Here is a 12,256-nt window from a genome sequence, read left to right as displayed (position 1 = left end):
AGATACTGGTACTGGACTGAGGCTGGTTAAGGCAGCATTAACTAATTGCCAGTGTTACAAAGGTGCTTCAAGGCTGCTTCCTTTGCCTAGCACCTGACTGGCAGGTGTGGATGTTCCCTGTGTGCTTTCAGGAGCAGCCAGTGTCATGGAGAACAGGTCTCAGAGACAGATCAGACACATCCTGATGCCTTGGGAGAAATCCCCATTGGCCTGGGTTTGCCTTGGCTGTGGGACTCCAGCCAGCAGCACCCAGAGCTCAGTGTCACAGCTGCATGTTGGGCATCCTGTGACAGTCCCATGCCATGGCTGTGTTAGTCTGGGCTCCATCCTCCTCCCCCTGTATGGAGTCATCTCCCACCCAGCCTAGGTAGAGATAATATAATAACTAAGGCAAGACTCCAGTAAAAATTTATCTTTACTCAGTGCTAAACAAGAGCCTCCAGGCTTGGAGGTGGCTCCATGGACCACCTTGGTTTACGGCCTTTAGGTTTCAGACCTTTTCATTCTGTCCCAAGATGCTCTTTCCCCTTCTGCCTCTTCTGCTGCCAGCAGCTCCCCAGGGTCAGGGGAGGAGGAGAAGGTTGTGCAGGGTAGACGAGCCCCTCACCTCACTCTGCCCCTTGGCACCTCAGTTTCTCCTTTGTGCTCACACCTTGGCATCAGTGCCTGCAGGTGCAAAGCTGACGGGCTGGTAGCCCGGCTTGTCATCCTGCTTGCGGTAGTACATCCGTGCCAGCACCACCAGGATGAAGGTCTGCGGGATCAACAGCTGCACATGCATCTCTGGAACAGGAGAAGGGTCATTTGAAGCTGCCTTCACCCCCATGCCCAGCCCCCATGCCACGCCACGTGATGGAGGGGCTGCTTTCTCATCTCCCCACTTACGCTGTGACCGGGCCTTGGAGGAGAAGGGCGGCGAGCAGGCGATGCTGCCATTGTTGGCCAGGATGCTGAAGATGGCAGGCTGGAGCGCCGTCAGGATGAGCAGCATCTGCGACCACCAACACCCCAGTGGTGAGGCCATGCCACTGCCCAGCTCATGGCCTTCCCTGCTGTCCTGCAGCCAGCAGGGCTCTTGCCCCACCATCTTCCCTCATGCTGCCTCACCCCATCTGTGCTGCAGGAGCCCCTTGCCTGGGAGGGAGTTGGGCAGGACAGGGTCTCACCTGGAAACAGGTGAACTTGGCCTGCATGTTCTGCTCAGCCAGGTGCAGCCGGGCCTGCCGGAAGAGGATGCCCAGGGCCCACAGCCCAAAGAGTGTGGAGGCACCAGCCAAGGTGTTGATCCAAAGGGCCACGCTATTTTCTGAAATCTGAGAGAGAAGCACAGAAAACATTACTGGGCTGAAAAAGCTCAGATGGAGTCTTCCTGTCTAGGTCATCAACCTGCCCATCCCTGTGCTCTGGCACTCACGTCAGCAGGGTTGTAATTCCCATCGGGAGCCAGGATCAGCCCCAGGAAGACAGCGACTGCCCTGAAGACGGCATACTGGAAAGTCCCCAGGATCATCCATTTAAGCTTTTTCCTGGCATATTGAGAGAGACTGGTAGCACTCTGAGGTCCCCAGGTCTCTGCCCAGGGACTTCTCTTCCAGCCCAGTGGAAGCAGGGGGCGAAAGCCCTCCAAGGGCAAAGGTTTATCCCAGCTCCTCTCACCTGCTCATGGTGATTCGGGGCAGGCAGGGGCAGCAGCAGCAGCAGGGCCCAGTGCTGACCACCATGGGCACGTCCTTCAGGGTGCTAAGCAGCGCTTCCTTTCCCCCAAAGCCCTCCACCATGACCATCATCATCAGGTAGAAGCAGACAGCAAAGTACCTGGGGAGGAGGAGGAAGGCAGGTCAGGCCCTGTGGGCTCCGTGGTGCCCTGTCCCAGGGTGGGGGATACTCACGCCGTGGTAGCCATCTCCACCACCATCATGGAGCGCGGGAACCACAGGCCAAAGCAGCTGATCACTGACACAACCTGGGGGACAAGTGAGCTTGGCACCCTGACACTCCCACTCCTGTGGGCTGTCACCCCTTGGGTGGCCCTGGTCCCCCAGGTGCTGCCCCCCAGCACCCCCACAGCCCAGCTCACCGTAGGGGCCGAGCTGCTCCAGCAGAGGGTCTTCATCTTGATAGGGCAGCGGATCTTGCGGAAGAGGTATGAAACCTCTTCCAGGTAGATAAAAACCGACAGCAGTGTCATGGTGGTGCAGACGCCCAGGATGATGAGTTGGGCCATGTCCAGCTCTGCCAGGGAGGAGTAAGAAACTCTCTGCATCCTGTCTGGTCCCCCCTGGGGCCACTGCTACAGGGAGCTGCCCCATGACCCACCACTCCACAAGTTTAGGAAGCTCTGTGCCACGCCCTGCACATGCCTGTCTATGCCAGAGCTGGCCCTTCTGCACCACTGCTCCCATGACACCTGCCCGAGTGCTGGCCCTTCCTGGGCTGTCCCCATCCCTTGCAGGTAGGACTATGAGATGGGAGGCTAAGACCCTGGAAGCAGCCCAGTTTCTGATTTCCGGGGCTGCTCCGTGTCTGCACTTGCCACGGCCACCCTATCACCTTCACCCCTGTCCTGCTCCCGCCAGTGACAACAGGAGGGTCCTCCCCACCCTGTCCCCCCACCTACGGTGCAGCAGCTGCCGGGACGTGGGCGGCAGGGAGAAGCAGGCTGCCGGCACGCTGAAGTTCCTGATCAGCATCTCCACCAAAGGGCGGGAGAACCTGCGGAGCAGAACGGGAGTGCTGCAGGGGGCCGCAGGGGACACGCAGCCCCGCAGGGTCCGAGCAGTCCCTCGGCTGGTTTGCCTCACCACAAAGCCCCTCCCTTCCTTTACTGAGGGAAGGAATCATCCAAAGTTCAGATCCAAAAAGTTGGATCTGCCTGGCTGCGAAGGGGCACGGGGGTCTCCAGCACTCACCTGGGGTCGTCTGCCAGCTCCAAAGTGGGATCCATCCTGTTCGGCTCCTCGCTGGCTCCGTCCCAGTGGCCGTGGGGCTGCTCGTCACCGCCCGCCTCAGCTCCCCTGGGCGGCCCACGGGGTCAGAGTCCCCAGGGCAGGGACCGCGGGACGATGCCGCGCCTCGTTCCAGTTTAACCAGAGCCTGCAGAGCTTCCCTCCCTCTCCCGCAGCTGCGGGCACCCATTGGCGTGGCCCCACTCCGTCCCGGCCCACCGAGTGCTTTGGCCACCAGGTTATCGACCCGGGGTGCCGGGAAGGCGGCTGTCACCCGTGTCACGCCCGCGTGTCCCCAGGCCCGGGGCGCAGGGCACCTGTGCTGGGGTGACACCGCTGTGCCCTCGGGTAGCCCGGGCATGGACCGGTGCTGCCACAGAGGGTCCGGGACGTGTCCTCGTCCCCCCGTCCCCTCAGGAGCACTGTCGGGGTGGGAGGTGGTGCCGGGGCGGTGGGAAGCCTGTCAGCCCCTGCTCCGCTCTGCGGGCCCTGGGAGGACTTTGGGTGGCTCAGCTCCAGGGGCTGAGCACCGCACGGAGCAGCTCCCACAGCACTAGAGGGCAGGGCTGGTCCAGCGCTCAGAGCCCCGGCCTCGGGACAGCAGCAGCCCCCCGGGCTGGGGAGGGCACCAGAGGGCTGGAGGGAACAATCCGAGCGGGGAGCTGGGGGCTTAGGCAGGAGGAGCACCGTCTTATGGATCCAAGAATCCTCACGGATCCCAGGGGTGTCCACGGCTCCGGGTGTTCTCCCAACCCTCCAAGGAAAATGAGTTCTGGTTTATACTGAGTCTCCTTGGAACAGCTATCCTTTGCCCCTCTGGCAGGGAGCTTCTGCTGCAGCCAGAGTGGCACCAGGACCCCAGAGGGGTGCTCTGCACCTTGCTCTAGGAGCAGGATGCTGCTGTTGTCATGGGAATGGGATGCTGGGGAGGGAAGGGGTGCGCATGCTTCAACTGCGGGAGTGGGATGGGGGGGAGGGAGTTCTGTGAGGACTGTGCGTATCCAAGGTGCTGTGCACACCTGTCCCTCCCCTCCTCTCGGCCCCATTAAGCAAATCCTGTATCCCTGCCCCTACACACTGTAGATGCCCTTTTGCTGCCCTATGTGCTGTAACCTAACCTGGCACACTGCGTGCTGCACACCCAGCCCTCTGCACTCACACTCACACACACTCACACCTTGCACAAGCTCCTGGCCCCATGGGGTGCATGGGATTGCAGGGCCCCCCACCCAGCACCCCTGTATCACCAGCTTTTCCTACAGCTAAAGAAACATGTCAGCTCCCGTGACATCTGCTCTGCTGGCCTTTATGTGATGGTCACTGCAGGCTATGTCATGGCAGTCCTGCTGGCCTGCTCATCCCCCTAGTGCTCATCCCCCTGTGGTCCATCAGCACTGGGATGATCTGCACGTATCCCTGGCCCCAGGGAAGCTGAGCCCAGCCCCAGCACACAGCCACACGTGCTGCACCGCCCAGACATGTGCAGGAGCCTCTTCCCCTGCCTGGTGCAGCCCCAGGGCCAGCACCACCCATGGGTGCCCGCTGCACGGAGGCACGTGCTGATGCCCTTGCCCACCACACCTGTGTCTGGTTGTCCCTGACTCACTGCTGCAGCACCATGCTGATCCTTCTTGCCACTCAGGTAAGTACCTGAGCCTGACTGAGCTGTGGTCCCCTGCATTCCCCAAGCACAGCACACCCAGAGGTGCAAGGTGCAGCTGTGGGGCGTGGAGCAACCTGCCAACCCATGAGGGGGATGGAAAATGTGGCTGAGCCCCAAGCCCAGAGTAGAGGGCAGCCCCACACATTGATGCTCTGCATGAATGAGTCCCAGCACACAGGCACACATGTGAAAGGAGGGCTCCATTGCTGCACACACTCCCCTCTGCATCCCCACTGGGGCTGGAGGCACCAGTGACACTACCCACATCAAGTCCCCAGCCCCATCACCTTGCCCAAGACCACCCCGCATGGGGCCAGGACACACCCACACACTGCTCTGCTGGGGACAGTGTATTGGGGGTCTCTGGGTGTCACCACCCCAGAGCTGTACCCTGGGGACATGGAGGGCTCTTGCCCCTGCAGCCCAAGGTGCTGAGCCCTCCCTGCACCAGCAGGACAGGACGTGCCTGTGACTTGCTTGCCTCAACCTGCCCCAGGACTGGTGGAAATGGGTGTGGAGAGGGGGAATGCAGTGGGATGGGATATCCCAGAGTCCCTCCACATTCCTCCTTAGTCCAGCCCCTATCTATACCTGGGATGTATGGTCCTGAAGCCATTCAGGATCCACTGCCACCCTTGTCCCCCAGCCAGCCTTCTCCACATAGGCTGCTACCATGGCCAAAAGCTGGCAGGCAAGCATCCCCTGGCTTGAGCATAAGGGACAACAGATGGGTCAAGGTCCCACCAGTTCTACCTCAGCCCCAGACCTTCAGGATGCTCCAGGGCAGAGCAGCCACACGGACTCCCTTTCCTGCCAAAAACCCTTTCAGAAGAGAAGGAAAAAGGAACACAGAGATGGGAGCCATACACTCACCAGCCATGGGCAAGTGGCGGTTTGAAGGTTTGTGGTCCACTCAGCATCAGGGTGGCCACAAGGAGCTGGCAGAGAAACCTGCAACAGTGATGGAAATTCTCCCCATTTGCTCATTTAGCTTTTTTTTTTTTTTTTTTTTTTTTAAACAAAACTCTTTGACCATGGAATTCCTGCCCCCTCCCCCCCAAAAAAAAAAGCCAAGCAGACCCTCTCAGCATGCCAGCATCACCCACGCTGCTGCTGTGTCAGCGTTCCCCAATACTTGGAAAAGCCCTTAAAATGCAAATATTTGTATGGGGTTTAGACAGTTTTCCACCCATCTCTAATTCCCTGTGGCTATGGCCAGAGGGACTGACCTCAGTGGGCACAGCAGACTCCCAGCTGACCATCACCAGCTTCCCTATGGCCAGGACATGGCAGGGAAGAAAACTCATCATTTATATCCTTGGTAGGAGCTGGTAGGAGACGAAAACACATTCCTTCTCATACTCTCCCACCCAGAGCCTGAGGCCACGGTGGATGACTGGGATGCTGAGGAGTGAGAACCCCACGCCCAGCTCAGGCTGTGGTCCAGGCAGACAAGTGGACGGTAAAGATCTGCACCCTGAGCTTTTGCTGATCCATGGTCACTGCTGTCCTAGGACACAAAGGGACAGACCCTGCTCAGTGGGACAGAGCAGTCAGGATGCTCCCTCTCCCAAGGGACCTCCTACAGTCCCTGTGCCAGGCAGGACCAGCCCCCTGAGCACACTGGCACCCCATAGCATGAGGGAGATGCCTGGACCCACCTCTAGGGAAAACTACACTCCACAGGCACCTCTTCAAAGGGATGCCCATGCTTTGCATGGCCACAGATGACCCTGTTCCCCACACTCCTGGGGTTGAGGAGAGAGTCGGCATCCCCACCCCACCAGTTTTCCAGCAGCATCCTGCTGAGCCACTAGGAACAGGAGGGTGTACACAACTCGAGAAATAAATAAAACACAAAGATCTATTACACTTGTGATAGGGCAGGAAAGCCTTTTTCAGGGTGCTGGCCCTTTTGAGCCCACTCAGCCCTGCAAGCATCTCCCTGGTGAGAAAATTGCTGCTGAGAGTTTGGTGGAAGTGGATGAGGGGTGTGGATCCTGCTGGCAGTAATAACACTGCTGCCACCATCTGCCTTCATCGTTCCAACACAATCCACAACTGCCCAGCTCAATGGCCTTGGCTGGACCCCTGCAAATCTGTCAGTGTCACAGCAACACTGGCCACCAGGCTGGAGGGGGGTCCCAGAACTTTGAGCAACCCCCCGCAATGGTCAGTGTGGGGCAGTGACAATGTCCCCAGCCCTGGCCCCAGCACAGCTGGAATGGGGCTGGCTCCCCTCAGCCCCAGGTCTGGAGCCTCCCCACTAATAGGGCTGGCAGGGAGCCCTTCCCACAGCTGGCCCACAGATAAGGCCCATGTGTTCCCCACTGATTGCCCCAGGAGGCAACTGGAGGGGTGGGAGCCAGAGTTCTTGGGAGATATGGCCAGAAGGGAGCAGTGGGTGATGAGGACAGGGGGGCTCCTGCAGGGTGTGAGACACTGGGCAGGTGAAGGTGCCCTGGCTGCCCTGACAGCGCAGCCAGGGTGAGAGAAAGTGTGAGCCCCCTGGCAGAGCAACAGCCCTCCACAAGTCCTCCCCTTTCCAGTGGGGACCAGTCCTCTGCCACTGGAAAACACTTCTCAGTGCCCTGCAAACCCACAGGACTGCACCACGAGCTTGCTGCAAGGCAGAGTCAGGGATCCCACCATACCTCAGTTTCCTCAGTTGTAAAATGGGATGAGTCCTGCAGCATGAGGGTATAGTGGGCTCAGTGTCTCACTGCTGTGGTGCCTGGGGAAAGATCCATGCCAAGTGTTATTTACAGACCAAGCTGCCCTTTCAGATGGGGGGGATACTGCCCTGGGAGCCAGCTGGCTGCCTCCAGGTCACCAGGAAAAATGCTGGCCTCGGAGGCGTTTCAGGTAGGAGTCCTTTTGGCCACAGCTTCCTCTTCTGGGCAGGGAATATCCTCTTTTCCCAGCACGAGGTCATAAGGATCACTCCTGTTAGAGACCCCAGCCCCCAAGTCTCCTGCCTGGCCGTGGGTGATGGGACACTCCCCGGAGGTGGCTGTGGGACAGCGATGGTGGGGTGAGAGCGGCAGAGTGCAGCACATGGGGGAGCACAGAGCGGAGCTGGGGATTTTTACTAACCAGAACAGCTCACTGTTTCACAGAAAGCCAGCCCCCGATGTCTAACCTTCTCCGGAAGCAGAAGTGCTGCAGAGCGTGTGTAGGCAAAACCTCCCCATGATACAGCTCTCAGAAACACTGCTCAGCCACAGCTGGGGGACCAGCTCCTGTGCACAGCCCTGGCAACACCCCGAGGAACTCTCCTGTCCCTTCCCATACAGGTTTGGGTGCCACCCTGACTAGGCTCCCATGCTGCCAGGCTGGGAAGAGAAGTGAGACATTGACAAAACCAGGACATCACTGTGTCTGTCTGACAGCACCTAAAAGGGTCACCACACAGGGAACTGGCTTGTGAGCCCTCAGCAGCCCAGCTGCAGTTCAGGTCAGCAAGACACCTCTTCCCAAAACTGCTGAGATCATTTGACCAAGTGCATATATTCATAGAAAAGTCACACATAACATATGCACACACATCTATAAATATGTATGTGACTTTCTATACTATCTAGGATCTTGTATAGTGCGTAAAAACTGCGATGAGCTGGGATGGGTGTGCCCCCGAGAGTGGAACAGCTCTTCCCTACAGGCTGGCATATTGCCCATGCTGTAGCCTCAATCACGCTTCCAAACCGTTCCTGGGGAACTGGCCCACCCGAAGGTCCACTGGCCCCACAGATGACCAAAGGGGCTCCCCAGGGCAGGGGGCTGTCCAGCATTCCACAGGTCATCCACCAGACAGAGAAGAGGAAGAGGATGGTGGGGCCTGTCCCTGGTTTGGGAGGAAGGGGAACCCACCACAAGATGAAGGAAGCCCAACAGAAGCTGAAACCTTTCTATAATCTGGATTGAGGCCATCAGAGCAGCTTTGATGGCCCCAGCCTTCTCCTCCCATTTCAACAGAGCCTCACAGATGGGGTACCTGATAACACCCCCATCCTCTGTCCAGCTCTTCTGGCCCTCTTTCTGTTTGCTTTTCCTCCCAGCAGTTCCACGTCCGATGGCGCTGCCCTGGGCCAGAAGGGAAGTGACCAAGCTGTGGGCTCAGCATGGTGAGGGCTTTGTGTCCTTCAAAGGGGATGAACAAACAGCCAGTGGTCCCAACCCGGCTGGGGGGATCCTGCGGAAATACCACGGTCAACACTCCTGGGAGCTGCTTCCTGCCTGCTCCAGGGCTTTGGATGCAAAGGAATATTTTCCTGTTGTAAGGTAACATCTGCATTCCCAGTGGGTGTCCCAGTGACATGCCACTGGTTTCTTAGAGCCGCCCCCAACCTCTGAATGAAAAGGCACCTTGTTTGAAAAACAGAGGGGCCTTTTTCTGCCACAGCTACCTAAAATAGCCACGTCACTGCTGATGTTTGCTTTTGGTAAATGACAAGGTTAACACACCCTCTGAGTGGGTTGTGAGCGTTTGCTTTGGTCAGGAGCTTTATTTTCATTCTCGTCTGAGTTGCAAGAAGCTCGCAGGTGAAAATGCTGAGGCTTTAAAAAGTCAGATGGACAAATATTTTCCCAGAGAGCCAGTAGAGACATGGTGTGTTTGTAGAAGGGAGGTGCTGCTCCCCTGACGACCCTGAGCCTTCCCAGCTCCATGACCCCACCCACCAGTCCTGGCCGCTCCATGGGGTCACCCACAACCACTTGAGTCAGGCATAGGTAGTAGTCCCACCTGGTCGGGGAAAGCCTTCAGCCCTCGGTGGGACTTCTTCAGCTGTTCCTGAGTGATTCTGCCTCACAGTGCAGGTGGGAAAGCATCCCAAGTGTAGCTCGGTGGGAATCAAGAAAAACATCTTCCCTTCCCTTCCTGTCACCTCTACCAGTCCCAGGTCCGCACCAGTGTGCTGAGCAAGCACTCCCACCTGCTGCCTGCTCCCTCCTGCTTTGGCAGGCAAGGAGGCAGAGGGATGGGAGGGGATGGACATGCCTGAGAGGTGTGGGCACACTCGTGTTGGGTGCATCTGTGGGTAGGGGCAGGCATGTGCATGTACACGTGTGTGTGCCCAAACTTGTGATGTACATGTGTGGGACATGTAGGTTTGTCCACCTAGCTGGCATCCACACCTGTGAGCACAGCACCCTGTGGGGTGCAGGGAACCAAGGCAGAGGGTGGTGGGGGCCCAGCATCACCAGTTCTTGCTGACAGCCAAGCAATACTCAGCCCTGGACAAGCCTCTCTCATGGGTGTACTTCTTCCCCAAGTCCCTACTGTGGGATATAGCAAAGGGCTAAGGCCTTTTAGCCCCAGTTACCAATGATGAGGAAGAGAAGGGAGGACTGGAGCAGCACTAGGAAAGGTGCACATCACCCTGGGCCCCTTTGCCATTTTTGTATCACCGAGCAATAAACAAAACCTCCAAATTTACATCTGCCATGAAAGCTACTGGGACATGCTGGGGCAAAGAAAGGTGCTTTCTCCAGAGAGGAGTTATGACACTGAGCAAATTCTGCAATGGCATGAAGGTGATGAGAGAGCCACAGAGGGTAACTGCACTGGTACAGAGGGCTCAGCAGCCCCCAGGGCAGTTCTCCTGGACATACTGAGCCAAGCAGAGCTAAAGGAGAGCCTGGTGCTGGAAACAGTCCCTGCTAACCATTCCTTTACAGGCTACAGATGACTAAAAGTCAGGAGCTAAAACCAAATACAACCCACTATTCATTGGAGTAGGGAAGAGAGCAGGGGAAGTTGCTTTCATTAGTTGGACCAGAGAGTTTTTCTAGCTGCAGGGAAGACTTTGACTCTCAGGCCACATCAAGACAAAAATACAAACTGATTTTTCTTTCCCCTAGGGTAAAACTAGCTTTTCCCACTGAGCCAAGACAGAGGGGGACAAGCAAAGTTTTTCCTCCTCATAGCCCACCATGGAATTTTGCCCTTGAAGGGGACCTGGGGGGACAGTGCCTGCCAGGCACAGGAGGCTGTTGCAGGGCAGACCAGCAGGCATGGGAAGGTCAGCAATTTGGCTTTGACACGGGCTGCTTATCTCATTACAAGAGCTGGGAATGTCAAGCACACACCTCCCTAGCGATTTGCCCTTGAGGCACTGATCTGCTTCTCCTGTCCCAGGGAAAACAATTCCATGGTCATATTTATATCGGCCATGTCTGTTGTCTGCCCTGTGCCTGGCAGTGGGGGCTGGCTGCAAACTGCAGCCCATGGGTTTCAGCACAGCCCCTGGGACGCCATAACAGCCCAAAAGAAAGGCATGAGCCCCCCAGAGCCGTGTCAAGCACCTGGGTGATGAAAGCATCCAATCCCTGGCTGCCAGAGACAAATTAAGGTACCCTGGTTTGAGCACCACATCTCACCCTCTGCTCCATAAATAAACCTACAAGGCGCATGGCATCCCCTGGGTCCCCATGGCACACAGCAGCTGGGGGCAGGTGTTGCAGCTGCCACCAGTGCAGAGAAGAGGCAATTATCAGATAGTGAGAAAGCTCCTGCTCTCCCTGTTCAGCCCCATTGTGCTAATCCCACCCCAATTAAAGCCCCCTCTTGGCTTTCAGATATTGCTATGAGATATTAATCCACCCTAAAACAAGGTATTTCCAGCAGGTCAACAGGACAAAGCCAACTCTCAGTCTGCAAAAGGCTCTGGCACCTGCCTGGGAGCATTTATTTACCCTGACAATGGCATCAAGAGAGGAAGGGCCATGAGATCTCTCAGTCACAAATCCACAAAGGAGATATCACTTTGCCTGCTGCTCCCACATGCCTGGAGCCAGCACCTCCAGGCTGCAGCCTCTTCCCAAGAGCAAAACTATCGTCCAGCCCTCTTAGGGACACCTTTTTTCTCTCAGAGACTGCAATGCTGCACAGAGTCCTGGCTTTTTTATGTAGTGCTTTCCCTTTGTCCTTTGCACTGCTCTTATGCCAATAAATGCGCATAATAAAAAAAAAAAAAACAAAGCAGTGGACAGTTCTAATCTCTAAGTCAACATATGCCCTTATCAGAGAGGGTGGTTCCCACTGAGCAGGCTCAGGGCTGTCTTTTATCCAAAAGCAGCAGCATGTGCACTTGCTGCAGAGCAAATCAAAAGCAAAATTTTCCTGGGCTTTCCCGGGCTTTCCAGGCCCTTTTGGGAGCACAGGAGTGAGCAGCCAGAGACTCTTGCAGGACCAGATCATGCTAGAGAGATACAGCAGGTACTGCAGGACCCAGCCAGGCAGATACATGTCCAGATATGAAGCAGATCACTCCCACCCTATCTGTATGTCCTTTCATGGCTCTGTCCAGGCATTGCATGGAGACGTATTTAAGGCTGTTAAGTAACAGTAACTTTCCTTCTGGCCACATATGCTTCTTGAGCAAAACACCACAAGCAGTGGATGTACATCTGGCTTTCTAAGATTCTAACCACCAAGTCTGGAAGGGAAAAACCCAAACAGGCCTCAGCTGTGGCAAACATTGATTCAATAAAAGTGCTTCCAAATTTGCACTTTACAGCAGTGCCCAGGAATGCCTGCCTGGAGGTGCACTGAAGAAGGAGAAAGAGGGGCTGTGTGCTGCCCTCCAGACACACATCAGCAGGAGCCAGAACAAAGCGGACCAAGGGAATTCGTGAGAGGCCCAGG

General features: G+C 56.7%; 1 protein-coding gene and 1 long non-coding RNA gene across 2 annotated transcripts; both read right to left on the bottom strand.

The window, feature by feature from the left end:
- Positions 1-397: 397 nt before the first annotated feature.
- SLC51A (solute carrier family 51 member A) lies at positions 398-3,052 on the bottom strand. Its single transcript, XM_083868914.1, has 9 exons — positions 2,910-3,052; positions 2,618-2,712; positions 2,078-2,232; positions 1,890-1,963; positions 1,657-1,815; positions 1,415-1,526; positions 1,167-1,313; positions 886-991; positions 398-783 (listed from the first exon to the last, which is right to left on the bottom strand). The coding sequence occupies exons 1-9, from the start codon at positions 2,942-2,944 to the stop codon at positions 647-649; spliced, it is 1,020 nt and encodes a 339-aa protein (XP_083725040.1). The 5' UTR covers positions 2,945-3,052; the 3' UTR covers positions 398-646.
- Positions 3,053-4,450: 1,398 nt separating this feature from the next.
- Positions 4,451-7,799, bottom strand: LOC310913434. Its single transcript, XR_014590818.1, has 3 exons — positions 7,705-7,799; positions 7,263-7,342; positions 4,451-5,559 (listed from the first exon to the last, which is right to left on the bottom strand). It is a non-coding gene; the product is annotated as an uncharacterized lncRNA (long non-coding RNA).
- Positions 7,800-12,256: the final 4,457 nt, after the last annotated feature.

The sequence above is a fragment of the Zosterops lateralis genome, assembly GCF_965231275.1.
Source record: "Zosterops lateralis genome assembly, chromosome: 10".
In the NCBI taxonomy this organism is placed as follows: Eukaryota; Metazoa; Chordata; class Aves; order Passeriformes; family Zosteropidae; genus Zosterops; species Zosterops lateralis.
This window is presented reverse-complemented; position numbering and strand designations above follow the sequence as displayed.

Bases quoted from the DNA above. Each gene is read 5' to 3' on its own strand.
- SLC51A (XM_083868914.1), bottom strand. From the start codon at position 2,944: ATGGATCCCACTTTGGAGCTGGCAGACGACCCCAG. The intron at 2,233-2,617 runs GTAGGTGGGGGG...CCTCCCTGGCAG, and splicing joins GTCCCGGCAGCTGCTGCACC to AGCTGGACATGGCCCAACTC. The intron at 1,527-1,656 runs GTGAGAGGAGCT...TCAATATGCCAG, and splicing joins CCCCGAATCACCATGAGCAG to GAAAAAGCTTAAATGGATGA.